This window comes from Pan troglodytes, chromosome 5 (genome assembly GCF_028858775.2).
Source record: "Pan troglodytes isolate AG18354 chromosome 5, NHGRI_mPanTro3-v2.0_pri, whole genome shotgun sequence".
NCBI lineage: Eukaryota > Metazoa > Chordata > Mammalia > Primates > Hominidae > Pan > Pan troglodytes.
In genome coordinates this window covers 48,948,324-48,976,012 of record NC_072403.2, presented here as the reverse complement: position 1 = coordinate 48,976,012, position 27,689 = coordinate 48,948,324, and the positions used below count along the sequence as shown (strand labels likewise).

General features: G+C 51.4%; 3 protein-coding genes across 14 annotated transcripts in view; 1 reads left to right on the top strand and 2 right to left on the bottom strand.

Moving 5' to 3' along the window:
* PTK7 (protein tyrosine kinase 7 (inactive)) overlaps window positions 1-5,827 on the bottom strand; it is an 85,429-nt gene extending 79,602 nt beyond the window's left edge. Inside the window, exon 1 of one of the 4 annotated variants that reach the window (XM_518486.7) lies at window positions 5,528-5,827. In XM_518486.7, the coding sequence (XP_518486.2) occupies window positions 5,528-5,606 (79 nt within the window). In that variant the 5' untranslated portion in view covers window positions 5,607-5,827. The remainder of the gene's footprint in view (window positions 1-5,527) is intronic. The other 3 variants (XM_016955547.4, XM_063812434.1, XM_016955548.4) reach the window with 3 other exon arrangements.
* A 1,162-nt stretch (window positions 5,828-6,989) lies between these two features.
* Window positions 6,990-22,283, bottom strand: KLC4 (kinesin light chain 4). Of its 7 annotated transcripts, none has more exons than XM_009451281.4 (18): window positions 22,088-22,135; window positions 21,497-21,975; window positions 21,168-21,255; window positions 20,181-20,463; window positions 18,624-18,854; window positions 16,063-16,144; window positions 15,239-15,458; window positions 14,681-14,768; window positions 11,640-11,741; window positions 11,229-11,402; window positions 10,718-10,817; window positions 10,473-10,525; window positions 10,169-10,239; window positions 9,834-9,942; window positions 9,125-9,265; window positions 8,751-8,866; window positions 8,123-8,186; window positions 6,990-7,463 (listed from the first exon to the last, which is right to left on the bottom strand). In XM_009451281.4, the coding sequence occupies exons 4-18, from the start codon at window positions 20,436-20,438 to the stop codon at window positions 7,413-7,415; spliced, it is 1,860 nt and encodes a 619-aa protein (XP_009449556.1). In that variant the 5' UTR covers window positions 20,439-20,463; window positions 21,168-21,255; window positions 21,497-21,975; window positions 22,088-22,135; the 3' UTR covers window positions 6,990-7,412. The 7 variants fall into 7 exon arrangements, 4 of the variants coding, with proteins under 4 accessions (XP_009449556.1, XP_063668507.1, XP_001135427.2 ...); XM_063812437.1 differs by having other exon boundaries at window positions 21,535-21,975; window positions 22,088-22,132; XR_010157700.1 differs by having other exon boundaries at window positions 9,125-9,348; window positions 21,168-21,975; window positions 22,088-22,103.
* On the top strand, window positions 22,137-27,539 carry MRPL2 (mitochondrial ribosomal protein L2). Of its 3 annotated transcripts, XM_016955545.3 has the most exons (7): window positions 22,137-22,485; window positions 23,538-23,706; window positions 25,325-25,463; window positions 25,574-25,689; window positions 25,763-25,873; window positions 26,152-26,225; window positions 27,284-27,539. In XM_016955545.3, the coding sequence occupies exons 1-7, from the start codon at window positions 22,141-22,143 to the stop codon at window positions 27,494-27,496; spliced, it is 1,167 nt and encodes a 388-aa protein (XP_016811034.1). In that variant the 5' UTR covers window positions 22,137-22,140; the 3' UTR covers window positions 27,497-27,539. The 3 variants fall into 3 exon arrangements, with proteins under 3 accessions (XP_016811034.1, XP_063668509.1, XP_016811035.1); XM_063812439.1 differs by lacking the exon at window positions 25,763-25,873 and having other exon boundaries at window positions 22,141-22,485; XM_016955546.2 differs by lacking the exon at window positions 26,152-26,225 and having other exon boundaries at window positions 22,141-22,485.
* Window positions 27,540-27,689: the final 150 nt, after the last annotated feature.

Below are 27,689 nucleotides of genomic sequence, written 5' to 3'. Positions count from 1 at the left end.
GCACAGTTATAGATACTCTAGGCCCCTACCCAGTTCTCTGAGGAAGCAACTTTAGCACCAGTTTTTAAGTTGCAGTCAGCTTCATATGTAGCGGTGCTTACCCACGCACAGAACTTGGAGAAAGCTAGAAGACCCACCACATCAAAACTGAGAAAAACCACCACCAAAACCAGCCAGCCCAGGATCAGGGAAGGAAGGTCTGATCCTTAATTTGGTCACCGTAGAGCAGGTGCAAGGAGGAACAGGCAACCCCAACCCAAAGAAGCTGGGGAGGGTGCAAAAGACTCCCCATGCCTAGGACACAAGGGGATATTTAACTCCACCCTTGATCATTCTGCCCTGCACCCAAATGGTTTATTCACTTTTTAAATAAACCTACATGAGGACCTGTTATATCAGCTGGGTGCAGTGGCTCACGCCTGTAATCCCAGCACTTTGGGAGGCTGAAGTGGGCAGATCACCTGAGGTCAGGAGTTCGAGACCAGCCTGGCCAACATGGGGAAACCCCGTCTCTATTAAAAATACAAAAATTAGCTGGGTGCAGTGGCACACGCCTGTAAACCCAGGTACTCAGGAGGCTGAGGTAGGAGAATCACTTGAACCCGGGAGGTAGAGGTTGCAGTGAACCAAGATCGTGCCAATGCCTCCAGCCTGGGAGACACAGGCAGACTCCATTTCAAAAAAAACAAAAACAAACAAACAACAAACAAAAAAACCACCTACATAAGAACCCATTATAAATAAGTACTGTACTAAACTCCATGGGGGAGCCCTTCAGTAAATTAAAACAAAACCCAATAGGGGCAAAAATATGGATGGTGTCGCAAGAATGACAGTCCAGAAGTTCTACAGTGTCTACCTTCTGGCAGGAGAGACAGGACAGCTTCAGGGAAGAAGAGGCGGTGGGGCTGGGCAACAGAGAGACAGGAGAAGGCAATGTACAACCGGGGACTGGCCCGAAGGAAAGAAAGGTGGGAGAAAACCAGATATGTGTTAGGAGATGGCAAATATTCCAGCTCGACTTGAATGGAGGGTCCCAGTAGGTAAAATGTCTATTGTTGGGAATGACTGTAAAGCTGAAGGAATCTTTGAAGCACACCACAGAGGGAAGACCAAGAAAGGGCTGTGTGTGTGTGTATTTTTTTTTTTTTTTTTGAGACGGAGTCTCGCTCCGTTGCCCAGGCTGGAGTGCAGCGGCGAGATCTCAGCTCACTGCAACCTCCGCCTCCCGGGTTCAAGTGATTCTCCTGCCTCAGCCTCCTGAGTAGATGGGATTAGAGGTGTGTGCCACCACACCCAGCTAATTTTTGTATTTTTAGTAGAGACGGGGCTTCACCATGTTGTCCAGGCTGGTCTTGAACTCCTGACCTCAGGTGATCCGCCTGCCTTGGCCTCCCAAAGTGCTGGGATTACAGATGTGAGCCACTGCACCCGGCCTACTTCATTATACTTAATCCTCAGCACAACTCTAGGATGTCCCTTTATAGAAGAGGCTGAGAAGCTAAGAGGTTCATCCAGGGCCACAGGGCCTGCCAATGAGTCTGAGTTGCTGCTTTGCCAGATATACTCCTTATCCCTGGGCTCCACATCCCTCAACAGAGGATCAAAAACACTGGGGGAAGATAAAAATTAAAAACAATACAACAATAAAAAAGAATACAAATTAAAGAATACAACAGTTATTTACATAGCATTTCCATTGTAATAGGTATTACAAGTAATTTACAGATTTTTTTTTTTTTTTGAGACAGAGTCTCGCTCTGACACCCAGGCTGGAGTGCAGTAGTGCAATCTCGGCTCACTGCAAGCTCTGCCTCCCGGGTTCACGCCATTCTCCTGCCTCAGCCTCCCAAGTAGCTGGGACTACAGGCACCTGCCACCACGCCCGGTTAATTTTTTGTATTTTTAGTAGAGATGGGGTTTCACCATGTTAGCCAGGATGGTCTCGCTCTCCTAACCTCATGATCCGCCCACCTCGGCCTCCCAAAGTGCTGGAATTACAGGCGTGAGCCACTGCATCCCGCCCTTTTTTTTTTTTTTTTTTTGAACTCTGTCACCCAGACCGAAGTGCAGTGACACAACCATGGCTCACTGTAGCCTCAACCTGCTGGGCTCAGGCAATACTCCCACCTCAGTCTCCTGGGCAGCTGGGACCACAGGCACGTGCCACCATGCCTGGAAATTTTTTTTTTTTTTGTACAGGTGGAGGTCTCATTGTGTTGCCAAGGCTGGTCTTGAGCCCCTGGGCTCAAGCGATCCTCCTCCCTCTGCCTCCCAAAGTGGTGGGATAACAGGCGTAAACCTGGCCCTTAGAGATGATTTAAAGCATACAGGAGAAGCTGGGCATAGTGGATCATGCCTGTAATCCTCATACTTTAGAGCACTGAGGCAGGAAGACTGCTTGAGCCCAGGAATTTGAGGCTTCAGTGAGCCAGGATTGTGCCACTGCACTCTAGCCTGGGTGATAGAGGAGACCCTGTCTCATAACAAAACAAAACAAAAGTATACAGGGAAGTTGTGTGTACGTTATATGTAAATACGATACCATTTTATATAAGAGACTTGAGCACCCTTGGAATTTTTTTTTTTTTTTTTGAGACAGAGTCTCGCTCTGTCACCCAAGCTGGAGTGCAGTGGCACGATCTCGGCACGATCTCGCCCAAGCTGGAGTGCAGTGGCATGATCACTGCAAGCTCCACCTCCCGGGTTCAGGCCATTCTCCTGTCTCAGCCTCCCGAGTAGCTGGGACTACGGGCACCCGCCACCACGCCTGGCTAATTTTTTGTATTTTTAGTAGAGACAGGGTTTCACCGTGTTAGCCAGGATGGTCTCAATCTCCTGACCTCGTGATCCGCCCGCCTCGGTCTCCCAAAGTGCTGGGATTACAGGCGTGAGCCACCGCGCCCGGCCGCACCCTTGGATTTTGTTATTCTCAGGGAGTCCTATTCCAATTCCCTGCAGATGCCAAGGAAGGACCATACTTTATCTCCATTGCTTGAGCTCTGTCCACCACTCAATGCTGCTCTGAACACCAGGAGTTTGAGTATATCATTTGACAAGTGACAAGAAGAGCACCCTTGCCCTGCCACCATACTTCCCAACAGCTGAGAAAAGCCATCACTAATAAAAGCAACTCCTAGGCCTGAATTACAGGCTGCAGAGCCTTGAGGAATCTGCAGACAGCCTATCCCAGAACATGACGACTCAATTTCCCCAAAGAAACAAGAGCCCGGAGGAAAGAAACCAGGGAGGGGGATGGGAATGGGAATGAGAAGTGACCACAGCTGACTGTACAAGAGGTTGGGGTTAAGAATCCATAGTTTCAAACATCAAGCCTCCTCCTCCTCCACCATATTTATTACAACAGCATCTCAAAGTTTGGAAAGTAACTCAGCCATTTATGGCATAATTACCCAGACTTTAAAATGGTCTAATCCACAAACCTAGCCAGCCTAGGTTCCTTACTCCAGCCTTATTAACAGTGGGATCTCACTACAACTCCAGTTAATTACACAGTTAAACAATGAGATGGAAAAATCTACTGTGATCTATTAAAAAACCGTTGCCCCCTGAAGTCATGCGTCTGGGGGTGGGTTGAGTCCCAGGATTTCACTAGAAGCCAGCAGGCGCCTCGGCCTCCACTGAAATTGTTTACAGCACATGGACAGGTTTCACAACAAGGCACATTTGGTGGAATTGATTTAAGGCTCTCATTAAAATGTTCCTTTATTGAGCACAAGACATCCCCCCTGAGGAGACTACAGACCTCCTGTCCTAAGCCCTCAGCCTGCCCTAACTTCCCCCAACAGGATCCCCCACACACACGCGCACACACACACTAAACACCAACCAGTCACCAGATTAAGTCAATTAACATCAGAGTCATCTTCTCATGGAAGGAATTTAGGAATTTAGCATTTGTTGAGCAAGAGCCCCATCTTCACCAGAAACTCCCCTTGACTCTAGTACCCTGAACAGCAGCAGTGAAGGCAGCCTCATTGGGCAGACCCACACACCAAAACCCAACCAGGACAGCCAGGGGGCCTGTGAGCTTGGGCTGCTCGCCCAGATGGCTGGGCCCCCATCCTGGCTGTGCAAAAAAACTTCCATACTTCCTCTGGGAGCAGATGTGGATTCTGCCACGAGCAATAACCACCACACACATCACAAGAAAAATGGGGCAACTCCAGAAACACCTCCTCCAAATCCCTGGAGATTGGTCTCTTTCCTGGGTTACATTTACCTCTCCTTTTACAACTGGGGGCAGGGGAGATGTTGATTCCACCAGCACCAAAACCCCTCCACAGCTGGCAGGCCAGAAAGATATTAGAAAGGCAATTCCTTACCCATGCCCTTCCCATTGCCACCTTCAAAGGAGATGGAAGGTGATCACCTAGGACAGGTCTCCTCGACAGAGCTCCCCAAGAGAAAGCTGCTTCGAGGACCACCAAGGAGTGTTGTGGAGGGTCGGGGGCTTTATTTCCAGTCCGGGCTATTTGGGATGTGCGGGTGGCTTGGTGCTTTCCTGTAAGGCACTTCAACACCTCAGTGATGACTCTTAGGTGTGACCAAGCCAGGAAATAAAAGCTGCGGGAGTTGGGGGGGCGGTGCTGTCTGCCCTGGTGATGAGGGCCACACCCTCGTTAAAATGCTAAGCCCCCCCCCCCCCAAGAAAAGCCAGAATGAGCTCTTTTTGCCTTTCTTCCCTTAGAAATACTTCCTTTCCTCTGTGAGGACAGCCAGGATGGAAATCCAGGAAGGAGCAGAACAAATCCCGTCCGCACCTTTGCAGCCAGGCCATGCCCGATTTTGGCAGCGGCCTTCACACATTAGTCACCGCGACAGCCTGGGACCCTCGGATCCCCGGATTCGGCCCTGGCACGGAGTGGGCGCAGGGTTCCAGACCAGTAGCTAGAGGCCATGGATGGGGGCGGCCCCTAACTCTTCCCTTCTTCCGCCCTCACCCGCAGGGCCATCTGGGGTCTCAGCTTTGCCCAGGAACTCGGAGGAGGGAAGCCGGGAGCGTCGGGTCGGCGTAGGTAACAAAGCTCCGCGCTTTGCGCGCCGCAGGTCTGTCCGGCATCGGGCCCCAAACCAGCAACTCTTACCTGGGCCGACCCTGCCGGGTGGGGTGGGGAATTCCTTTTTCTCCATCGCGCTCCCCACGGTGGGTGCGGATGGTCTTTTCTCCCCCGACAAGAAACTCCCCATCTGGGCCCGAGAGCCAGCAACTCTCGGCAGTTCTCGAGCAAACTCTCGGCTCAGACCAGAAAAACTCCGGGAGGCTGGAAATGCGTCCCCGCGGCGCGAGTGGGAGGGGTACCCTGACCGCGTCCCTGGAGGCTTCGCCAGCCTCCCGACCCCCGGGCTCCTTGCGCCCTTCCGCCGCAAGCCTGCACCCCCAGCGAGCCTCTCCACCACTCCAGGGCCGTTCCAGCCGCCCAAACCCACCGCCCCGGGTGCAGCCTTTTGCCCACGGGACTCCCGCGCTTCCCAAGCTCTGTGCCCCCAACTCTCGGGTACTCACCGCCCAGCAGCGGCAGCAGCAGGACGCTGAGCAGAGGCAACCGGCGGGGTCTGGCCGGGGATCCCCGCGCAGCTCCCATCGCGGCGGGCTCAGGAAAAGGAGCTGAGGGCGCACGGCGGGCGCGCAGACTGCGCTCCGCGGCGGGCACAGGAGGCGGAGCGCACCGGAGCGCGGGCGCCGCAGCAGCAGCTGCAGCCGGAGCCCGACCCCGAGGCGTCCCGAGCCGGAGCCGCGCGCGCCCAGTACCTCCGAGTCCTCGCGCGCCGCCGCCGCCGCCGCCAAGCCCCGCCCCACGACGCCCCCTCCCCTCCGGCCCCCGCACGGCGCCCCGCCCCCTCGACGCCCCCTCCTCGCCGAGGCGGGGAGGAGCTCAGTAGGGGGAGGGGTCTGGAGAGGGATGGAGAATAGAGAGAGCAAGGCTCAGGGAAGTGCAGGGGACCTGAGTATTTGCTGTACCCACCACCGACTCTGCAGGGATCCGGGAGAACCTAAGTGACTTGTGCGATTCCGTGGACCCTGGGGAGAATGGTCCATTCTGGGCATACCTGGAGGCTCTGGCCAACAGTTCCCCCAGAATTCTCCAGGTGGGGGCAGGGGAAGAGGCGGGCCCCGCCAACTCTTCAGCAACCCAAAATCTTAACGGCAGACCCAGAACAGCAGGGTGTCCTTAATGTCCCCAAGTAACCTGAAGATGCTGTGTAGCCCGGAGAGGGGCTGAAGTGTGCATGACTGGGGTCTGGTTTGGCTGTAGACCAATCTGAACCCAAAGGTAGAAACACGCTGGGCTCTGAAAGCCAGGCTGAAGTCTGCTAACTGACAAATTCATCCCAAGTCCATCTCCAGGCAGTCTGGGCTGTGTCAGGGTATGGCCAAGTCTCCAGCTGTGGGGAGGCCCAGCACAACCCTTGTTCCAGGCACCCCCACCCCCAGCGCCACCACCCCCACATTCTTTCTTTGTTGTGAAAGCAGCAAGGGGTGTAGGAGGCGGGTCAGGAGGAGTCAAGCTTTAGAAGATGGGCCCCAGCTGCTGCTCAGGCCTCCAAGATATGCTGAGAGGGGATGGATAGTGCCTTGTCTCCCCTCTGGTTCCGGAGGGCCCCCCAGGCCTGTTTAGACCTCCCTTCCCCCAAGCAGCTGGGAGGAGGAATGGCAGCCACAGAGGGCCTCACAGCCAGGAGAAGTGGCGCCAGGACTCCAGGGTCCTGCCACATGGCCACCACATGTCCCTGACAACCCAGTCCACAGCACCTTCTCCTTGGGTTGTGAGCCTCCTTCTTCCCCATCCCCCAGATGCCTTCCTACAGGCCCTGCTGGAGATGATACAAACAACGGGAGGAAGAGAGGAGAGATCCAAGAATCAACCCTCCTCCTGCTGCCCCATCCATCACTGCCCCACACCCTCTGTGAAGGGCCCCAACACAAGCCCTGCTTCATACCCTCTTCAATCAGGACTCAAGTCACAGAAAGGTTACCTGATTCTTTTATTTAAGAAAAGTGAAATACATGGACCTGAAGTGAGACAGCAGAGGGAGGGAGTAAGAGCGGCCAGGGCAAGGCAGCTTGGCTGGCCAGCCCCCAACCCTCTGACTGAAAAGCCAGCAGCAGGCTGCATCTCTGAAGGCCATACCTGCTTTGTACCCACCTTGGGGCCTCAGAGCTAGCTACTCTAGAGGACCACAGGGTGCAGAGAGGGTGTCCTGAGGGTCCTTCCTAAGAGGGATTCCTGAGGAGGGAGCTGAGACCCTAAGGGCAGCAGCAATCTTCTGGTTAAACTGCTCCCCTTCACTGTCCCACCTAGGGGTGGGGAAGAGCCAGGAGCAATGGGGAATGCTGTGAGGGCTGTGGGGGTGGGGGGACCCAGCAGACCTGGGGGCCGGGTTGAATGTCAGCTGCTTGAAGAGAGGTCCATGGTGCTGGCACTGAGGCCCCGGGAGACCTGAAACAGACAACACTACCCCATCAGCTCAGGGACCTCGGCCTCCCAAAGACTGGCTCCTAGAGTCCATCCATCCCATGGTCACAGTGTATCTCTGGACCTAGGATCACATCTGTCTCTGGACCAGTCTATCTCTGGACCTGGGACTTTGTTTAGCCTCTGCTAGGGTTTTCCAGAAGGCCACAATCTGGTGGAGAAGCTACCTGGAAGAACCACATGAATACTGGCATATACTTTGAGTGTGTTGATACAAGAAGTCATTTGCCATTAAAATATCACTAGTGTTTTCTCAGATGGGGATTATTTAATACTTTTCTTTTTCCATTCTCATCTACTACTAAGGCGGCTGCAGGATGAAAAAATAATTCGTATCTCCAAATAATTCTTAAATTATTCATAATTCCAAAGTACCAGTTTACAGAATATTCCTATTTCCCTCCTTATTAACTTATTTGCTACTATGTCTGGCCTGAAACTGTCCCTTGGTGGTCAGCACTCACCACAAGCTATCTGCCTGATTCCTTAATGACTGCAATCCCCTGGCTCATCTTCATCCCAGATGACTCCTCTCCCTTCCCTCTTCCCTTACTCCACTGGGCTTGCTCACTGGCTGTCCTTTTTTCCTCACCCACCAATATGCTCACAAGCACTGCTCTCACCTGGAGGGGTGCTGCACTAGGTTGGTTCAGATAGTTCAAGGAGGCTGCTCGCTTCATGTTGCTGCTACAATGGAAAACGGAAGAATTGAGGCCTCCTCTCTTCCTCCTGAGTGGCCTTAAGGCTGTGGGCCTCTTGAGCACTGCCACACTGGGGCACCCATTCTACCCAAACTCTCTCTCCATGGCTGTCCCGTTGACTTCCTCCCTGTTTCTCTCCGAGATACTTCTCCAGAGATCAGGAGCCAAGAGGAGTTGGAGGCAAGGGCTTACTTTACTTGCCTGCTTTACCATATCTTTTTTTTTTTTTCTTTTTTTTTTTGAGACGGAGTCTCGCTGTTGTCGCCTGGGCTGGAGTGCAATGGCATGATCTTGGCTCCCTGCAACCTCTGCCTCCTGGGTTCCAGCAATTCTCCTGCCTCAGCCTCCCAAGTAGCTGAGATTACAGGCACCTACCACCACACCCGACTAATTTTTGTATTTTTAGGAGAGAGTTTCACCTTGTTGGCCAGGCTGGTCTCAAACTCCTGACCTCAGGTGATCCACCCGCCTTGGCCTCCCAAAGTGCTGGGATTACAGGCGTAAGCCACCGCACCCGGCCACTTTACCGTATCTTGACTTCCATGTATACCTGGAGGGCCGAGGCTCAGTCCCCTGGAGCTTCCTCACCAAGAGTTCACTGCTTCTGCGGAGCACATCCCGGATCTTGCCAAGAGAGCCACTCCTCTGCAGGGTCCCACTGCCATCCTGGCAGAAAGGAGTGAGCAATGAAAGCTACAAGGATCCCACACAAATGGGTTTCTGAGTCTACTCCTAGCATTTATTCTGCACACATCCCCCACCCCCAAGGCCCAGTGACTGGAAATAAAAGTCCTGTCAAAAACTGGCTCCCAGAGATACCCCTGAAGGATTACACTATCTAGACTGGGACAGCATGGCCAAGAGCCTCTCACCACCACCAGCAGGAGTGGGCAGGAGAGATGAAAAGGCAATGATCAGACTTACCCCGGACCACTCCACAGCCACGGAAGCATCTTCACCTCCCTCGAATTTCACACTGTCTCCAGGGCCCTCCTGGGAGGTCCTTCTACCATCACTCTCCCCAAGCAGCTCTGCCACCTTGGTCTGGCTGATAGGGTCAGTGCCCTGGAAGGAAAAGGAAGGACCTGGGACTTCCTACTCCTTAACTCCTCAGGATGGGGCTTTCAAATTTTTTTCACCATCAGCCACTGGAAGGAAAACATTTTTCCTTGTGATGTCTCAGTTTATACCTACTGGAATAATACTTACCTTTTCTATTTGCAATGCATTGCTATATATAGATCTGTATATATTTTTAGCCCCATGGCCCATACTGAATTGATTTCACAACCTACTATTGAGACCCACAATCTAAGAAATTCTTGATTTAGGCTCTCCCCAACCTCACTCCTCTCACCCACACCACCCAGGCCCCCTCCTTATGAAAGGGCAGGGTTTCTCCTTCATATCCCCATTTAGTGAATCTTGAAACTAGAGTCCTGACCACAAAATGCAGGTGGGGGGTAAGAACATGCTTAAAAACAACCACAATCACAACACTGCCTCACTTGCCTCTCCCTCCTGGCTTCATCAGCCTTTCCGCTTATTCTTAGGAGACTCCCAAGAAACCTCGGGACTCTCTCACCCCCAGGGCCCTTCCCTCTAGGACCTCCTTCCCCTCTGGGCTTCTGACCTGTCTCCGGGACCGCAGGGCACATTCCTCCAGGGTCTCAGCGGCCTCCAGCTTTCCCTGGCGCCTATACAGAGCTCCCAGGTTTCTCAGAGTAGTGTTCACTGTGGGGCTGTGGTGAGAAAGAGACCAGAGAAGGAAGAGAGAATGAGTTCAGAAAACAAAACATTTGTCTTCCAAGCAAGACAAGAGGAAAAAAAAAATAAGAAAATAGGAGAGAGAACAGAGCTAAAGCTGAAGGAAAGTCTACGGGAGGAAGGGAAAAGGTCTGGGAGGCTGGGAGCAGGGACTGGATGGAGGGCATCGGAGGCCAAGCTGGCTTTTCACTGTCAGCTCACCTGCTCACTTTGCAGGCCTTGTACCAGCCTCCATACTCAGCATAGGGTGTCCCACCCTCATGGTGCCGGCTCTGCAGGACAGAGAGAGGCCAGAAAGAAGGGCAGGGAGAGCCAAATATAAGAATACAGAGATGCTGAGATGCAAGGTGGCATGGGGCTAGGGTGCAGGCTGGGCTGGGGAGGACACCATGCATCTGGGGCTGGTGCTGGGGTGGGAAGTGAGAGTTGGGCTCATGCAAGGAGTAAGACAAGAGACCCTGGTAGCCTTGAGCTCCCCAGGCTGGCCCCCCTTCTCCCCACTCACTTTGCTCATTTCCTCCCGCTCCTCTGCATGCATCCAGATGGGCTTGTGGTCATCTAGGGGTGATACATGGGGTGGGGAGGTTAGAGATGGGAGCTAGACAGTGTCGGAGAGCCAGGACCCAGAGGCTGACAGGCTGGACTGAAGGGGTCTGGCTCCCCCTGGGAACCGCTGTGGCCTAACCCCCGACCTTTGGTCTGAATTTCTTTTCTTCCCCACAGCCCCTTCCCCAGGCCCTCACCACTCACCATCCACAGACCCAAACTCCTGTACATGGGCACGGGTCAGGATCTCTTTGTATAGTGTCTCAGCCTCAGCATATTTGCCCTGTTTCAGGTAACAGGAAGCCTGGAAGACAGAAAGGCAAAAATACAGGAACAAAACATGGAGGGAGGCAAGGTCTTTTTTTTTTTTTTTTTTTTTTAGACAAGGTCTTCACCAGGCTCAGGGAGTTCCACTTCTCAGTGTCTCTCTCACTTTCCCCAGAGATCTTTCTCACACCTCCTTCTCCAGGTGTAGGGTCAAGGGTATTCCCAGCCCACTCCCAAGAAGCTGTGGAACTTCTATAACCGGAATGAAGCAGATCCTTCATCCGCAAAGCCAGCCCCAGACATGAGCACAAAGTTGATGAGAGCAGTGTGCCAGATTGTGATGCTTCCTGACTCTAGGACCCAAGTGGCCTCTCCGCCCGCCCCCCCTCCACCCACCTCCGTGCCCCACTCTCCGTTTCTTCCACCTACTTTGTCCCTCCTCCCATACCAGGTTGTTCTTGGTCCGGGCTACATTAGGGTTGTCCGGCCCCAGCTGCCCCTCGTAGATGGCCAGTGCTCGCTGGTAGTAGCGTTCCACGGCCTCATACTTGCCCTGGTTTTGGCACAAGAGGGCCAGGTTGTTCAGCTGTTTTGCCACATCTGGATGATTCGTGCCCAGGACCTGAAAGGGAACAAAGGAGTGGATAAATGGCTATGAGAACATGTGTGTGCACAAGCACACGTGTGTTTGCATGTAGGCACACACATGTGGAAAGCAGAGGAAAGGGAATGAAGGAAGAGAGAACAAAGCAGAGATGGGGGTGAGAAAAAAAAAAGTGAAGGAGGAGGGTTAGACCAGAGGAGCCATGTAGAGAAGGGTCACAGCGACAAGAGAAGAAGGGAGAGAGGGCATGGGTACCTTTTCTCGAATCTCCAGTGCCCGCTGGCACAGAGGCTCTGCCTCCTTGTACTTGCCCCTTTTGCCATAGAGCACAGCCAAATTGTTGAGTGTGGCAGCCACCTATGAAGACAGGCCTGTCCCCATCAGACATTTGGGTTGCAAAAGACCTATGGGAATCTGAGGTTCCCCACCTCCCAGCAGGGCCCAACACTCACTGCACAACTCTAAGAGACAAAGTCTACTACCCTGGAGCCAGGGGCTGAAGGGAGGGGAAATTGCTGAACAGGATGGCTCTGAGGCTAAGGGACAGTATCGCCCTCTAGGGGATTTTAAGAAATTTCTGGAGGTGTTTTTTCTTTCTTTTTTTTTTTTGTTGTTGTTGTCACCATGAAGATTACCTTTGAGGAGGCAAGAACGCTATAGATGTTCTGCATGTGTGGGACAGCTCTGCCAATTTTTTAATGTTCTGCCAGACATCCAAACGCTAAATGTAAACATTGATATTTGATGGGATATCAAGATAGGAGTATGATTTCTGAGATACATCATCCCTGCCTATCATATGTCATACCATAGGGAATTATTTTCACACAGATCACATTCAAAAATAGCTTTTTGGCTGGACGCAGTGGCTCACGCCTGTAATCCCAGCACTTTGGGAGGCCGAGGTGGGCAGATCACCTGAGGTCAGGAGTTCGAGACCAGCCTGACCAACATGGAGAAACCCTGTCTCTACTAAAAGTACAAAATTAGCCAGGCGTAGTGGCATGTCTGTAATCCCAGCTACTCGGGAGGCTGAGGCAGGAGAATTGCTTGAACCCGGGAGGTGGAGGTTGTAGTGAGCCAAGATCGTGCCATGTTGCACTCTAGCCTGGCAACAAGAGTGAAACTCTATCTCAACAAAAAATAAATAACTTTTCAGCTGGGTGCGGTGGCTCACACCTGTAATCCCAGCAGTTTGGAAGGCTGAGGTAGGTGGATCACTTGAGGTCAGGAGTTCAAGACCAGCCTGGCCAACATGGTGAAAACCCATCTCTACTAAAAATACAAAAATTAGCCTGGCGTGGTGGCACGCACCTGTAATCCCAGCTACTTGGGAGGCTGAGGCAGGAGGATCACTTGAGCCTGGGAGGCAGAGATTGCAGTGAACCCAGATTGTACCACTGCACTATAGGCTGGGTGACACTGCGAAACTCCGTCTCAAAAAACAAAACAAAACAAAACAAACAAACTTTTCATTTTTCATTTTCTGTACATTGACAACTCTATCATTTGCCTTGGCATGATATCTCTACTTAAGGTTGTTTCTCTCTTTCCTTTTATTTTTATTTATTTATTTATTTATTTATTTATTTATTTATTTTAAGATGAAGTCTCACCCCATCACCCAGGCTGAAGTGCGGTGGTGCGATCTTGGCTCACTGCAACCTCAGCCTCCTGGGTTCAAGCAATTCTCCTGTCTCAGCCTCCCGAGTACCTGGGACTACAGGTGCATGCCACCACAACTGGCTAATTTTTGTATTATTAGTAGAGACAGGGTTTCACCTTGTTGGTCAGGCTGGTCTCAAACTCCTGACCTCAGGTGATCCGACCACCTCGGCCTCCCAAAGTGCTGAAATTACAGGAGTGAGCCACAGCGCTGGGCCGCTTCTTATTTTGTTGAGACGGAGTCTTGCTCTGTTGCCCAGGCTGGAGTGCAATGGTGCGATCTCGGCTCGCTGCAACCACCAACCCCCGGATTCAAATGATTCTCCTGCCTCAGTCTCCAAATAGTTGGGATTACAGGCATATGCCACCATGCCTGGCTAATTTTATATTTTTTTTTTAGTAGAGACGGGTTTTACCATGTTGGCCAGGATGGTCTCAAACTCCTGACCTCAGGTGATCCACCTGCCTTGGCCTCCCAAAGTGGGATTACAGGCGTGAGCCACCAAGCCCAGTCTCTTTCTCTTATACACAAATAAATCTGGTCTGTCATTTATTTTCTTTTTTTTTGAGACAGAGTTTTGCTCTTGCTGCCCAGGCTGGAGTGTAGAGGCGCAATCTCACCTCACTGCAACCTCCACCTTCTGGCTTCGAGTGATTCTCCTGCCTCAGCCTCCTGAGTAGCTGGGATTACAAGCGCCCCCCACCACGCCCGGCTAATTTTTGTATTTTTAGTAGAGACGGGGTTTCACCATGTTGGCCAGGATGGTCTTGAACTCCTGACCTCGTGATTTGCCCACCTTGGCCTCCCAAAGTGCTGGGATTACAGGCGTGAGCCACTGTGCCTGACCCTTGTGATTTCTTATAATACTGTACTTTAATAAAGTGTCCACCTATATTTTCAGTTTTTTTTGTTGTTGTTGTTGTTGAGACGGAGTCTCGCTCTGTCACCCTGGCTGGAGTGCAATGGCACGATCTCGGCTCACTGCAAGCTCCGCCTCCCGGGTTCACGCCATTCTCCTGCCTTAGCCTCCCGAGTAGCTAGGACTACAGGCGCCCGCCACCACGCCCGGCATTTTTTGTATTTTTTTTAGTAGAGATGGGGTTTCACCACGTTAGCCAGGATGGTCTCGATCTCCTGACCTTGTGATCCACCCTCCTCAGCCTCCCAAAGTGCTGGGATTAGTGCTGGGATTACACTCGTGAGCCACTGTGCCCAGGCCACTTTGCTATTTCTTTTAACAAAGTTGTACTCAATACAGCTACTGTTGTTTTGTATTTTTACCTTATTATATTACATTGTATATATTGTCCTTACAAATTACTTTTCTTGTTTTTATATTTATTAGAGTAGCATATTAGCTTTTGTAGAAATCATATGTGGATTTACCTATGACTTATCTATTAATTAAATTCAAGCAAAATATTTGTTATAAAAAGGAGTCACTGAGTCTCAGAGAATTGAGAATCATTAGGATCACTGGACAGTGCCTGGAAGAAAGGACTTCTTATGCCTCCTTCCTCAGCACCCTTAGTGAGTGGACTGAGGGCAGCAGATGGATGAGCTAAGAGAGGCCAAAACAGCAATGGTGGGGGGTGCGGGGCATGGGGCGGGGAGGGCAAGGAATACTGACAGCAGGATGGTCAGGTCCCAAGGTGCTCTCCCGGATGCTAAGGGCATCATTCAGCAGGTGGGCAGCTTCCTTATACTTATTCTGGTCACTGGAAGAAGACAAAAGTGACAGGAGTTACCCTGAACCCACAAGCCTTCTCCTTCCCTCCTTCCCTTTGGAAGGACTGAGTACATTTAAGGATTGGAGACCTCCATGAGGAGACAGGAAGCCTGGCGTGGACAGTAAGGGGGCTTCACTGACATACTCATACCAGAATGCAGGGCACTGCCATCCCAAGAGGAGGCCACAAGTTATAAGAAGCAAGGGGGCAGAGGGAAGAGAAGGAGAGAGCACTCCCCAAAAGAGAGATTAGAGGAACAAGGATCCCAAGGGATGAGCAAATGCTTAGGTATGGGAAAAGTGAGAGTTCTGGCACATAAAGAAGCACCCTGTTGGGGTGTATCTGGGAGGCCCAACAGGGAGGAGAGGTACCCTGTAAAGAGGAAAAATGAAAGCCAAAGGAGGACCAAGGTGGGAATGTGGGGGAAGATCTGGGCACTGGAGGAGGGAAGTCCTCACCGATACACCAAAGCAAGGATGTTGAGCATGGTGGCGACATCAGGGTGGCCACGGCCTGATGTGCGCTCCAGGTCCTCTAGTGCCTGCTTACAGAGTGGCACGGCCACCTCATAGCGACCTTGGGCTGCGTACTGGATCACCAGGTTGTGCAACGTCCGCAACCTTGCTGGGATCTCATATCCACCCTGCTGAGCTGCTGTAGCACCTTGACCACGGGACACTAAACCATCACAGAACATAAACAAAGGACTCTTCCTCTCCCCTTTGCTGTCTGCCCTTCCACTCCCCATTGCATGTCTTGTTCCATACTTGTGCCCACCCCAACCTGGACTCTCAATATTAGACCTGCCTCAAGTGCTATTCTTTTATCCACTCCCTTGACCTATGCCCATCACAACCTCAGTTGTTCACCCAGTAATTCATGCATTCAACAAACATTTATTTAATAAGTATGAACCAAGGGATGTTCCAGGAGTACAAAGGTAAGAAAGACCTGGTTCCTTCCCTTGGGGGGCTCATGGTCTCCCTGTCTCAGGTTTATTCTCCCACTAGACTGTGAACTCCTTACTGGTAAGACCTATGCCATTTCCATCTCAGTACTCCTAGTGCCTAGCACAGTACCTGGCACATATTCAGTGCTTAATACATGTTCGTTCAATGGGGAGGCTGAGGAAATCGAAGTACTAGCCCAGCCCCTGCCCTGTCTCCAGAGAAAGTGGAGAACCTATTTCTAGATGGTGACTGTCCTGTGTACAGGGTGGGCCACAGCTAGGGCCAGCCTCCTGCTGCCCCTTTGCACCCTGCCATTCCAGAGGCAGACTCACAGCCATTGCTGGGGTCCTCTTCCTCCTCGTTAGGAAAGAGGTCATCCAGGGAATCCTTGGTGGCATCGCCTTCTTTCTCCTCCTGGAAGGGAAGAAGCAACATATAAGGGCCAAGATATCCCTACCTAGTAGCCTTCTCAGTGACCCCTCTAAGCCATGAAATCACAGACAGATGGGACCTAGGAGAAGACTGTTGTTCCTGTCTCTGCCCCTGGAAAGGCTAGCAAGTGGCCCAGCCAAGCTCAGGCCTCTTGTTTGTAACAGCCAGAGATGCTTTGGACAAAATCTCAAGACTTCCCCTCCTTCTCATACAGAAAGTTTCCTTCCTGGCCAGGTGTGGTGGCTAACGCCTGTAATCCCAGCACTTTGGGAGGCCGAGGTGGGCAGATCACCTGAGGTCAGGAGTTCAAGACCATCCCGACCAACGTGGAGAAACCCCATCTCTACTAAAAATACAAAATTAGCCGGGCGTGGTGGCGCATGCCTATAATCCCAGCTACTCATGAGGCTGAGGCAGGAGAATCGCTTGAACCTGGGAGGCAGAGGTTGCGGTGAGCCGAGATCACGCCATTGCACTCCAGCCTGGGCAACAAGAGCGAAACTCTGTCTCAAAACAAAAAAAAAAGAAAAAAAAAAAAAAAAGTTTCCTTTCTAACCACCCTCAATCTCGCCTTAACTCTTGTAATTATGGCCCTATGCTGATCTCCGTGTGTTTACGTTGATTACATGTCTGTCCTGTCTCTCCTGAGGGAAGGGAGTGTGGCCGATCTTATTGACATGTACCCAGAAAGTGTCTAGCTCAGCCTGGTGCCCATCATCTGCACAGCTCATTCTGGACTTACTACGTAACCCTCCCTCACTGTCTAACCTATTCCGCACTAGGAAAATCTGCTTTTCCCCATCAGGAACTGCAGCCTCATCCAAACACCAACCCTCCTACCCAGCTTCACCAATGTGTCCTATGCAATTCATCTACTCACTTTCCCTGGGACAGACCAGCTTTTCCAGGCTGTAAGCCTTATCAATGACACCCTGCACTCCAGTCTAAAAAACTGCTCCCTCTTCCTCATCATGAACTTTCAAAATCCATCTCAACTCCTAACCCACTCAAATGGGAAATCCAACCTATATCCTACCCATCCCTGTATCCTGCTTCCTCTATTTTTTTGTTTGTTTTTTGAGACAGAGTCTCTAGTCTGGCAACAGCCCAGGCTAGAATGCAGTGGCATAATCACAGCTCACTGCAGCTTCCACCTCCTGGGCTCAGGCGATCCTCCCACCTCAGCCTCCAGAGTAGTTGAGGCTATAGGTGCACACGACCACATCAGGCTAATTTTTTAATTTTTTGTGGAGACAGGGTCTCACTATGTTGCCCAGGCTCCCTGCTTCCTCTATGAATTCTTCTTAGACCATTCCAGCCCTCAGAGACATTTCTCTGTGAAATTCTTCCCACGCTGACTGAACCACTCATCCAGCACTGAGCACTTGCTGCTTTGTATTTTGTCACATATATGTTCTCCTGGATAAGACTTGTTCCCTACAGATACATCTCAAGAAAACACACACTCTCAGCCAGGCATGGTGGCTCACACCTGTAATCCCAGAATTTTGGGAGGCCGAGGGCAGGCAGATCACTTGAGGCTAGGAGTTTGAGACCAGCCTGGTCAACATGGCAAAGCTCCATCTCTACTAAAAATACAAACATTAGCCGGGTGTGGTGGCAGACACCTGTAATCCCAGCTACTTGGGTGGCTGAGGCACAAGAATTGTTTGAAAGCCAGAGGCGGAGGCTGCAGTGAGCTGAGATGGCATCACTGCATTCTGTTGAGCGAGGGTTAAATTTCACACATTTTGGACCGGGCATGGTAGCTCACACCTGTAATCCCAGCACTTTGGGAGGCCCAGGCGGGCAGACCACCTGAGGTCAGGAGTTCAAAACCAGCCTGGCCAACATGGTGAAACCCCGTCTCTAGTAAAAATACAAAAATTAGCCAGGCGTGGTGGCAGGTGCCTGCAATCCCAGCTACTCGAGAGGCTGAGGCAGGAGAATTGCTTGAACCCGGGAGGCGGAGGTTGCTGTGACCTGAGATTGCACCATTGCACTCCAGCCTAGGCAACAAGTGTGAAACTCCGTCTCAAAAAAAAAAAAAAAAATTCACACATTTTGAAAGCAAATTTTAGGAGGGTCATGCTCAACTGGGTTATGCTTTCCCTAATTGTACCACGTAGAATTCTGGATTGGAATTGTCCAGGTGCTTATCTATCTCCCTCACAAGCTTGTAATTGTGAGAGCAGGAACTCTGTGTGCCCCATTCACCAGTGCAGTGCACAATGCCTGGTACACAGTAGGCATCTCATTAAATGTTGACTGAATTACCTGAATATTGTTTTTCCCCTTGCTGTCACCTGGAGTTGGTGTCAGGGCTGAAAAAGGAATTCTTTCAGGTGAGAGCAGGTTGGGTAGAGCTGATGGACCCTGAGGATGATGGGGCAATTGCCCCCATGTCTGTGGTAACTCCTGGCTGCCCACCCCTCAGCCAGTCTCGCCTGTGCACACTCACCGAGGTATGTCCATCCTCATCATACTGCCGCAGCTGCCCCAGGAACTCCAGGTGCTTCTTTTCCTCCTCCAACTGAGCCACAGCCTGTTCACTGCGCTGTAGCCGCTGCTGGGTGCCAGCCAGCTCATCCCGCAGCCACTGGTTCTCCTGGCATAGCCGCCGCACCTGAGCCCGCAGCTTCTGTTTCTCCGACTCCACTGTGCTCAGGTGGCTGGCTAGAGCCAGCATCACCTAGGTGGGCACATCCCCTGAGCTCCAGATTCTGGGTGGGAGTATTCAGGAACAGGTGGAAGGGGAACCTACTGGGACATGGCAAGACTGGCAGGGGCACAGAGGAGCCAGAAGGTGGGGGTGTAGCAGTGGTGCTACCTTCAAAACATACCCTGAATCCAATTTCCCACCACCTCCACTGCCGTCACCCTGGGCCAAGCCACTATCAATTCCTACCCAAATTATTACAATAACTTCCTCACTGGCCTCCTTGTTTCTGCCCTTGTTCCCCTATTGTCTATTTGTAACCCAACAACCTGATGATGCCAAGTTAGACCACATCACTCCTCTTCTAAAAACATTCCAATAGTTTCCATCTCGCTCAAAGTAAAATCAGGGCCAGGCACAGTGGCTCATGCCTATAATCCCAGCACTTTGGGAGGCCAAGGCGGGTGGATCAAGAGGTCAGGAATTCAAGACCAGCCTGGCCAACATGGTGAAACCCCATCTCTACTAAAAATACAAAAAATTAGCCGGGCGTGGTGGCATGTGCCTGTAGTCCCAGCTACTCGGGAGGCTGAGGCAGGAGAATCGCTTGAACCTGGCAGGCAGAGGTTGCAGTGAGCCAGGATTGTGCCACTACATTCCAGCCTGGGCAACACTGCGAGACTCCGTCTCAAAGAAAGGGCAAAATCAAAGTCCTCGGGGTGGCCTACAAGTTCCACTTGATCCATCTCCCTCCCCTCCAACCCCATTACCCCTCAGACTTAATTTTCTACCTTGCTTCTCCTCATTCACTCTACTGCAGCCATACTGGCCCCTTGCTGTTCACTGACCTCACCAGGCAGACTTCCATTCAGAGCCTCTGCACTTGCTGCTCTCTGTGCTTAGGACGCCCTTCCCCTGTTTATGGCATGACTCATTCCCCTCAACTTCACGTCTTTGCCAAAATGTCACCTTTTCAAAAAAGGGTGGCCTTTTTTGACCACCCTATCTAAAATTATACCCTCTCCCCACAGTCCCTAGTTTCCTTCCTTGCTTTATTTTGATCCTTTTATGCTTAGCAACTATCACTCTGGCATACCGAATCATTATTTATTTATGTATTGTCTGTCTTCCCAAGCTAGAAGGTAACCTCCAAGATGGCAAAGATTTTTACAGTTTTGTTCAATGATGTATCTCTTCAGTGCCCAAAAGCATTCTGGCACACAGTAGGGACTTAATACATATTTAATGAATGAATGCAAACGTCTAAAGTGAGGTGATCCCAAGCAGCCCCAAACCTTTAATCAGATAACTGCTCCTCCATCCACCCTGGACCACTTGGCACCACCTTTGCCCTCTCACCTGGGCCTCACTCAGCCCGAGCTCAATGTTTTCCATAGAACGGCGAAGCTGCCGGGCCTTCTCATGCACCAGCCCTTCCTCATGGCCTCCCTGCTGCAGACACTCAATGGTCTGGGACAGGCTTTGCAGCACGGCCTGGTGTTCACTGCGTAGGGCCTCTAGCCCTTGGCTGACCAGCCGTGTGCTCCCCAGGATCTCCTCTTGGCTGAGCCGGTGGCCTGCAGGCTCATCCCGCTGCCCCAACACCAGGCCTGACATCCTGGCCTGGGGGACCTTGCCCGGTCTAGGGAGAAACAACAGAGTTCGGCTGGTGTAAAGATGAGACAGAGAAGCTGAGCAACTTTCTCAGAGAGTGGTGGGAATCCAAGTGAAGGGACAAAAGTAAGAGTGACCCTGTGGCTTAGCTGGAGAGAGAGAGTGACCAGCAGGCAGGGAGCTTAGATCACTAAACTCAAAGCTAAGGTTGTGGGCAAAGCGAGAGGGAGATGAACTGACTTAAATAAAGGAAGACTATAGTAGGAACAAAGGTGCTTAGAACCAGCAGAAGGATTTAGGACTTAGGAAAAGAACAAAAAAGCAGTTACAGCCTGAGTTAGGAAAAAGAATCAAGGGATGAGAGACAGCACTATGGGGATCACAGAAGGTCTGTGGGAGAGCTGCAAATGGCACAGGGTTAAAGTGGGAGATATGCAGAAAATAATGCAGGGGTCTAGAAAAAAGGGAAGGAATCTCTGCAAAGTTAAATCAGGGAAGAAAGGGAAAAGAAGAAAACAAGAGCCTTCCTTGCAGGATCCACATTACAGGGTCCCAGAAAGCTCAAGGTCTTCAGGCTGCGTCACCTGCAGAACTAAGCCCAGCATCTCCAAACCTGGTCAGCCCTGCATATTTTCCCACTAACCTTCAACCATACTTCCCACCCCCCAGGACTCAGACTGTGTTCCCACTTCCTCAGAAGGGTCTTGTTTCTCATCTTTGAAGCCTTCTTACCTGTGTACAGAGCAGAGGCCCTGGCTGTGGCACTCAGGCCAGAGCCCGGAAGAAACTGTTCTGCAGCCAGAGAGTCAGAGGATCTGCCCTGCCCAAAGTCCAGAAGTCCAGCGTTCTCACCCCTTCTTTCACCACTTCACAGCTACCCAGAGGACCTGGCCCAGAGCCCCACCCAGGACAAACACCCTCCCTCCCTCCCTCTGCCCACAGGTCTTCAAAGACGCCCAATTCCCTTCTCCTTCCCCAAGCCAGCCTCCCTCATTGCAGGCCTAGGGAGCTACTGTCTCCCAGGAAGGGAATGAGAGAGAGAGACTTAACCAGAGACCTACAGCAAGAGGCGTGTCTGGGAAAGGGGAGGGAGGAACACCTGGTCACTCCAAACCCAGTCACTTCCATGGTTTTGTCTCTGTCACGGTCACCTACAAACAGGCTCTGAGAGGAATCACCGTAGGGTGCCTCCACAATGCCCGATGATGCAGGAAAGAATGGGAGGTCTGTTGAACGGCTGCCGGGTCGCAAGGAACCGCGGCGCTGGAGTGGGTCTCCTGGGCCTGGAAACGCAGTAGAGGAGTGCCTCGGGCTGTCGACCTGCCCTGGTGCCCAGGGTTGGGAGAGTGAGATGGGTGGGGGCGGCAGGGGGGAGGTGTGGATGAACGACTGAGGTCCGCAGCTCCAGCGAGGACGTGGAGGCCTAACGACCCTGAGGTCACTGAGTCAGTCGGTGGCGCAGGGCGCGGGGCAGGTCGTCTGTCTGTCTGTCTGGACGCCGAGGGGCGGGGAAGAATCGCGAAGGGCGGAGTTTTGGAGCCTGGAGTTTTGTAAGGTTGGTTGGAGGGGGTTTGTTCATCTTTCTGGTAGTGCGAGAATAAGAGATGGCAGAGACCTTAACCTTCAGCCCCAGGATACCCTCAAACACTCACCTGCAATCTGCCGGTGTGGCTGCCGCTCTTGGCGGTACTGCCCCTTTAAATCCATGATGGCTGCCGCTCGAGGCAATTGTTTTGACGGGTCTGGGGGGCGGGGCCTGTTTCCTAGTCACGCGACATCAGAGCTGCCCGCGGATTGGCTCTCACGGCGTTCAGGTAGGAAAGGAGGTGTGTATCCAGCTTGGGCTCCAGTTTTCTGCCCGCCTCCTTTACGTTATTGCGGAGCGACGGCGCCGGACAGTCAACGTCATCTAGGAGCACCGAGCAGCTTGGCTAAAAGTAAGGGTGTCGTGCTGATGGCCCTGTGCGCACTGACCCGCGCTCTGCGCTCTCTGAACCTGGCGCCCCCGACCGTCGCCGCCCCTGCCCCGAGTCTGTTCCCCGCCGCCCAGGTAATCCATCTTACCCGGGAAGAAGGCTGCTTCCATTCGGGCTGCCGGAGATGGGGTCTGCGGGCATGCGAGGCGGGAGTTGCGAGTCTGGTCAGGAGTCATGCAGGTCCGTGACCTTGGATAAGGCACACTTAGCCTCAGCTTTTTCCTCTACAAGTGTTGCTTTCTCATAGGGCGAAATTCTTCAGACGAGATACTTAAGGTGAAAGTGCTTTGCAGATCACCGGTTGTACAGGTTTCAGTAATAACGTTTCGAGTGCCTATGATAAGCCAGGTATAGGTAATAGACGTTTCAAATAAATGAACTCCTTTCAAATACTCTATAAGGCAGTTACTATTCCCATTTTATAGATGAGGAAAATAAGGAGTCCAAGGTCACACACCAACTATCAGAGCTAAACAGTCTGTCTTTCAGAGCCTGTGCTCTTAACCATTATGATATGATGCCTGCAAGGATGAGTTACTGCTGATATTAGAGAATGCAGGGCAAGATACCAAGAACAGTGGCCTCAGGGGAAGGTATCCTGAGGTCCTAGTGGGTGACTGGTGAGTCACACAAAAGAGAAGTAAGTCCTGCTCCTCTGGAGCTTTCAGGCTGCTTATGGTAGAGTTTGGGAGATGCATGTTTAAAATTCAAATCCAAATCAACCTACTCCGAAATGCTGGGAATACAGCAAGGAACAAGAGTGAAATGACCCCTCCCCTCCATTCATATGTGAAGAATTCCCAGAAACAATGCAGAGGGCAAAAGGAATTGGCACTGATGGTGGTACATGGATGTGTGGAAGCTACCAGCTCTGGAGAAGGGAATTGTTTAGGTAAAAACAGATTGCTGGAGATGGAGAGTTCTGAGCCAAATTTGGAAGGAGATTACCAAGGGGAGAACATTACTGTGCAAGCTGTGAAGGGTGGAGTTTTTGGATAGCTGGTTTGGGATACATCCAGGAGGAAGTGGGCTACAAGCTAAAATTGATCTGTGCCCTCTGCCTTGGTTCTCTGATGCTTTGCCTTCAATTAGCTTTCAAATGAAAGAGATGTCTTTTTATCCCTAGATGATGAACAATGGCCTCCTCCAACAGCCCTCTGCCTTGATGTTGCTCCCCTGCCGCCCAGTTCTTACTTCTGTGGCCCTTAATGCCAACTTTGTGTCCTGGAAGAGTTGTACCAAGTACACCATTACACCAGTGAAGATGAGGAAGTCTGGGGGCCGAGACCACACAGGTGGGAACAAGGACAGGGGGATTTAAGCAGTCAAAAGGAAAAACATGTTAAGACCCTAGACTTGTATATTGACACACTTGTACCTTGTAAGGCAGAGGAATGTAATTAAAAAGCACTTATTTGGCGCCTTTTGCATGTAGTATGTGCACAGGAGTCAGAGAGTAGAATACAAAGCAATAGGTAATTGGTCTATGCTTCTAAAGACAATTTGGGTAATTGAAGAAAATGGGCCATACACAGGAAGTGCCATGACATTTTCCTTCATACCCTTCAAAAATTTATAACAGGCTGGGTAAGGTGGCTCACGCCTGTAATCCCAGCATTTTGGGAGGCCGAGGCGGGCAGATCACCTGACGTCACAAGTTTAAGACCAGGCTGGCCAACATGGCAAAACCTCATCTCTACTAAAACTATAAAAATTGGTCAGGCGCAGTGGCTCACGCCTGTAATCCCAACACTTTGAGAGGCCAAGGCAGGCAGATCACTTGAGGCCAGGAATTCAAGACCAGCCTGGCCAACATGGTGAAACCCCATCTCTATAAAAATATAAAAATTAGCCAGGTGTAATGGTGCAGTCCTGTAATCCCAGCTACTTGGGAGGCTGAGGCATGAGAATCACTTGAGCCCGGGAGGTGGAGGGTGGAGGCTGCAGTGGGCCGAGATCGCGCTGCTGCACTCCAGCCTGGGCAACAGAGCAAGACTGTCTCAAAAAAAAAATTAACCAGGTGTGGTGGTGGGCACCTGTAATCCCAGCTACTCAGGAGGCTGAGGCAGGAGAATCGCTTGAACCCAGGAGGTGGAGGTTGCAGTGAGCCGAGATCGCACCATTGTATTCCAGCCCAGGTGACAGAGCGAGACTCATCTCAAAAAGTATATATATTTATAACAGGCCGGGTGTAGTGGCTCCTGCCTATAATCCCAACACTTTGGAAGGCCAAGGCGGGAGGATAACTTTAGGTCAGGATCCAGCCTGGGCAACAGAGTGAGACCCCATCACACACATGCAAAAAATTTATAACAGTTGAAATTATTTAAGTATGATTTACATGGCTCTCAGTAAACTTACTGATTTCAGTAATTTGAAAATATTTTGGCTGGGCGCAGTGGCTCACGCCTGTAATCCCAGCACTTTGGGAGGCCAAGGTGGGCGGATCACAAGGTCAAGAGATTGAAACCATCCTGGCTAACACAGTGAAACCTGTCTCTACTAAAAATACAAAAACTTAGCTGGGCGTGGTGGCGGGCACCTGTAGTCCCAGCTACTCGGGAGACTGAGGCAGGAGAATGGCGTGAACCCGGGAGGCGGAGCTTGCAGTGAGCCGAGATCGCACCACTGCACTCCAGCCTGGGCAACAGAGTGAGACTCTGTCTCAGAAAAAAAAAAAGAAAGTATTTTATCTGGAAGTTTTATACAATTTCAATAATCATAATGGTTTTTTCACCAAGCTTCATGTTGGTGTTGCCCCTCCTTACTCCAGTGTGCTGTGCAAATTTTTATCATTTCTGCTTGTGCCACAATGCTAAGCACTGCTCTCTGGCAGAGAATGGGCCAGTTCCCAGTGCTGGAAACTAAACTACTCTGACCTGAATCATATCCCCCAACTGTCCTAAACCACAGGCCGAATCCGGGTGCATGGTATTGGCGGGGGCCACAAGCAACGTTATCGAATGATTGACTTTCTGCGTTTCCGGCCTGAGGAGACCAAGTCAGGACCCTTTGAGGAGAAGGTTATCCAAGTCCGCTATGATCCCTGTAGGCAAGTTTGGGATGTGGGATGATGATGGAATGGTCTGAATAACTCCATAGCTTCTCAGAAGATGTGGGGCTGCCTAGATGGTCTGCTAACCTGTCCCTCACCCTGATTAGGTCAGCAGACATAGCTCTGGTTGCTGGGGGCAGCCGGAAACGCTGGATCATCGCCACGGAAAACATGCAGGCTGGAGATACAATCTTGAACTCTAACCACATAGGCCGAATGGCAGGTGAGAGATGGCTACCAGATGTGTGGGCTGGAGGCAGCAAAGGTTCTAGAGCTAATGAAATCCTGTCTTTTAGTTGCTGCTCGGGAAGGGGATGCGCATCCTCTTGGGGCTCTGCCTGTGGGGACCCTCATCAACAACGTGGAAAGTGAGCCAGGCCGGGGTGCCCAATATATCCGAGCTGCAGGTATGGGGAAAGGAGTTGCCTGGGTCCTATAGTTTGGAAAGGCAAGGAGAGTCTGAACCCATGGTTCCACATCTGGTACTGGCAGAGAAAATTAAGGAAAAAACAAACATGAGGATGAAGATATGCATGTGTTTTGACTTAAAACATAGCATGCGTCCTTCTTTGTGTATCTGCTCCTAAAGAGCAAAGCAAGGGCAGCATGTGGGGTATGTCCCCTATGTAAGTCCCTCTGCACCCCCCTGTTTTGTGGAGGGTGGCAAATCGGCTTCTTTCCCCAGGGACGTGTGGTGTGCTACTGCGGAAGGTGAATGGCACAGCCATTATCCAGCTGCCCTCTAAGAGGCAGATGCAGGTGTGTATGGGTATGGATGGGAGGGGTCAGCAAAGGAGGAATTTTTGGAATGTAACTTTCCTGTCTGGGATAGCTCCCAGGTGTTTTATGATGCAAGGAACTGCCTTGAGCTGAGGCTGTCCTTTTCTGCCACATGACTCAGGTGTGCTTTGTCGGATTGGCACCATAATTAATTTTTTTTTTTTCGAGACAGAGTCTTGCTCTGTCGCCCAGGCTGGAGTGCAATGGCACGATCTTGGCTCACTGTGACCTCCACCTCCCAGGTTCTAGCAATTCTGCCTCAGCCTCCCGAGTAGCTGGGATTGCAGGCATGCACCACCACAGCCAGCTAATTTTTGTGTTTTAGTAGAGATGGGGTTTCACCATGTTGGCCAGGCTGGTCTCAAACTCCTTACCTCATAATCCGCCCACCTTGGCCTCCCAAAGTGCTGAGATTACAGGAGTGAGCCACCGCACCCGGCCCTACTTAATTTTTTTTGAGACAGGGTTTCACTCTATTGCTTGAGTGCAGTGGCACAATCAGCTCACTGCAGCCTCAAACTCCTGGGTTCAAGCAATCCTGCCTCAGCCCCCCAAGTAGCTGGGACTACAGGCGCACACCACTCCACCAGGCTAATTTTCGTATTTTTTGTAGAGACAGGGTATCACCACGTTGGCCAGGCTGGTCTCGAACTCCTGAGCTCAAGCAATCTGCCTGCCTAGGCTCTCAAAGTGCTGGAATTACAGGTGTCAGCCACTGCACCTGACCCTGGCTAATATTTTTTATTTTTGTAGAGATGGGATCTCATTATGTTGCCCAGGCTGGTCTCGAACTTCTGAGCTCAAGTGATCCTCCAGCCTTGGCCTCCCAAAGTGCTGGGATTACTGGCGTGAGCTCTTTGTTTTCAACTACTTAGTTCCTACTGTAGGATCTTCACTTAGTGTCAGCCATCTTATGCTTTTCCTTTTCCCTCACCCTTCTCTCTTTGAGTCTAAGAAGCCCCCCAAGGGTGTGCTCTCAACATTGTCAAGCTCCTTCCCCCCCATTGTACAGAATCTCCATCTGTTTTCTCTGTCAGGTGCTGGAAACGTGCGTAGCAACAGTAGGCCGAGTATCCAACGTTGATCATAACAAACGGGTCATTGGCAAGGCAGGTCGCAACCGCTGGCTGGGCAAGAGGCCTAACAGTGGGCGGTGGCACCGCAAGGGGGGCTGGGCTGGCCGAAAGATTCGGCCACTACCCCCCATGAAGAGTTACGTGAAGCTGCCTTCTGCTGCTGCCCAAAGCTGATATCCCTGTACTCTAATAAAATGCCCCCCCCCTCCTGTTTTAATCTGTTACTGTGGTTTTGTTTTGGGTGTTTTTTGTTTTGTTTTGTTTTGTTTTGCGGGGGAGGGGATGGTACAGACTAAACGTGGGGAAAGAAGTAAAAAGTGTGGAAGAGAAAGTACAGGACACTGGGTCTGTCCCCACCCCAATTCCC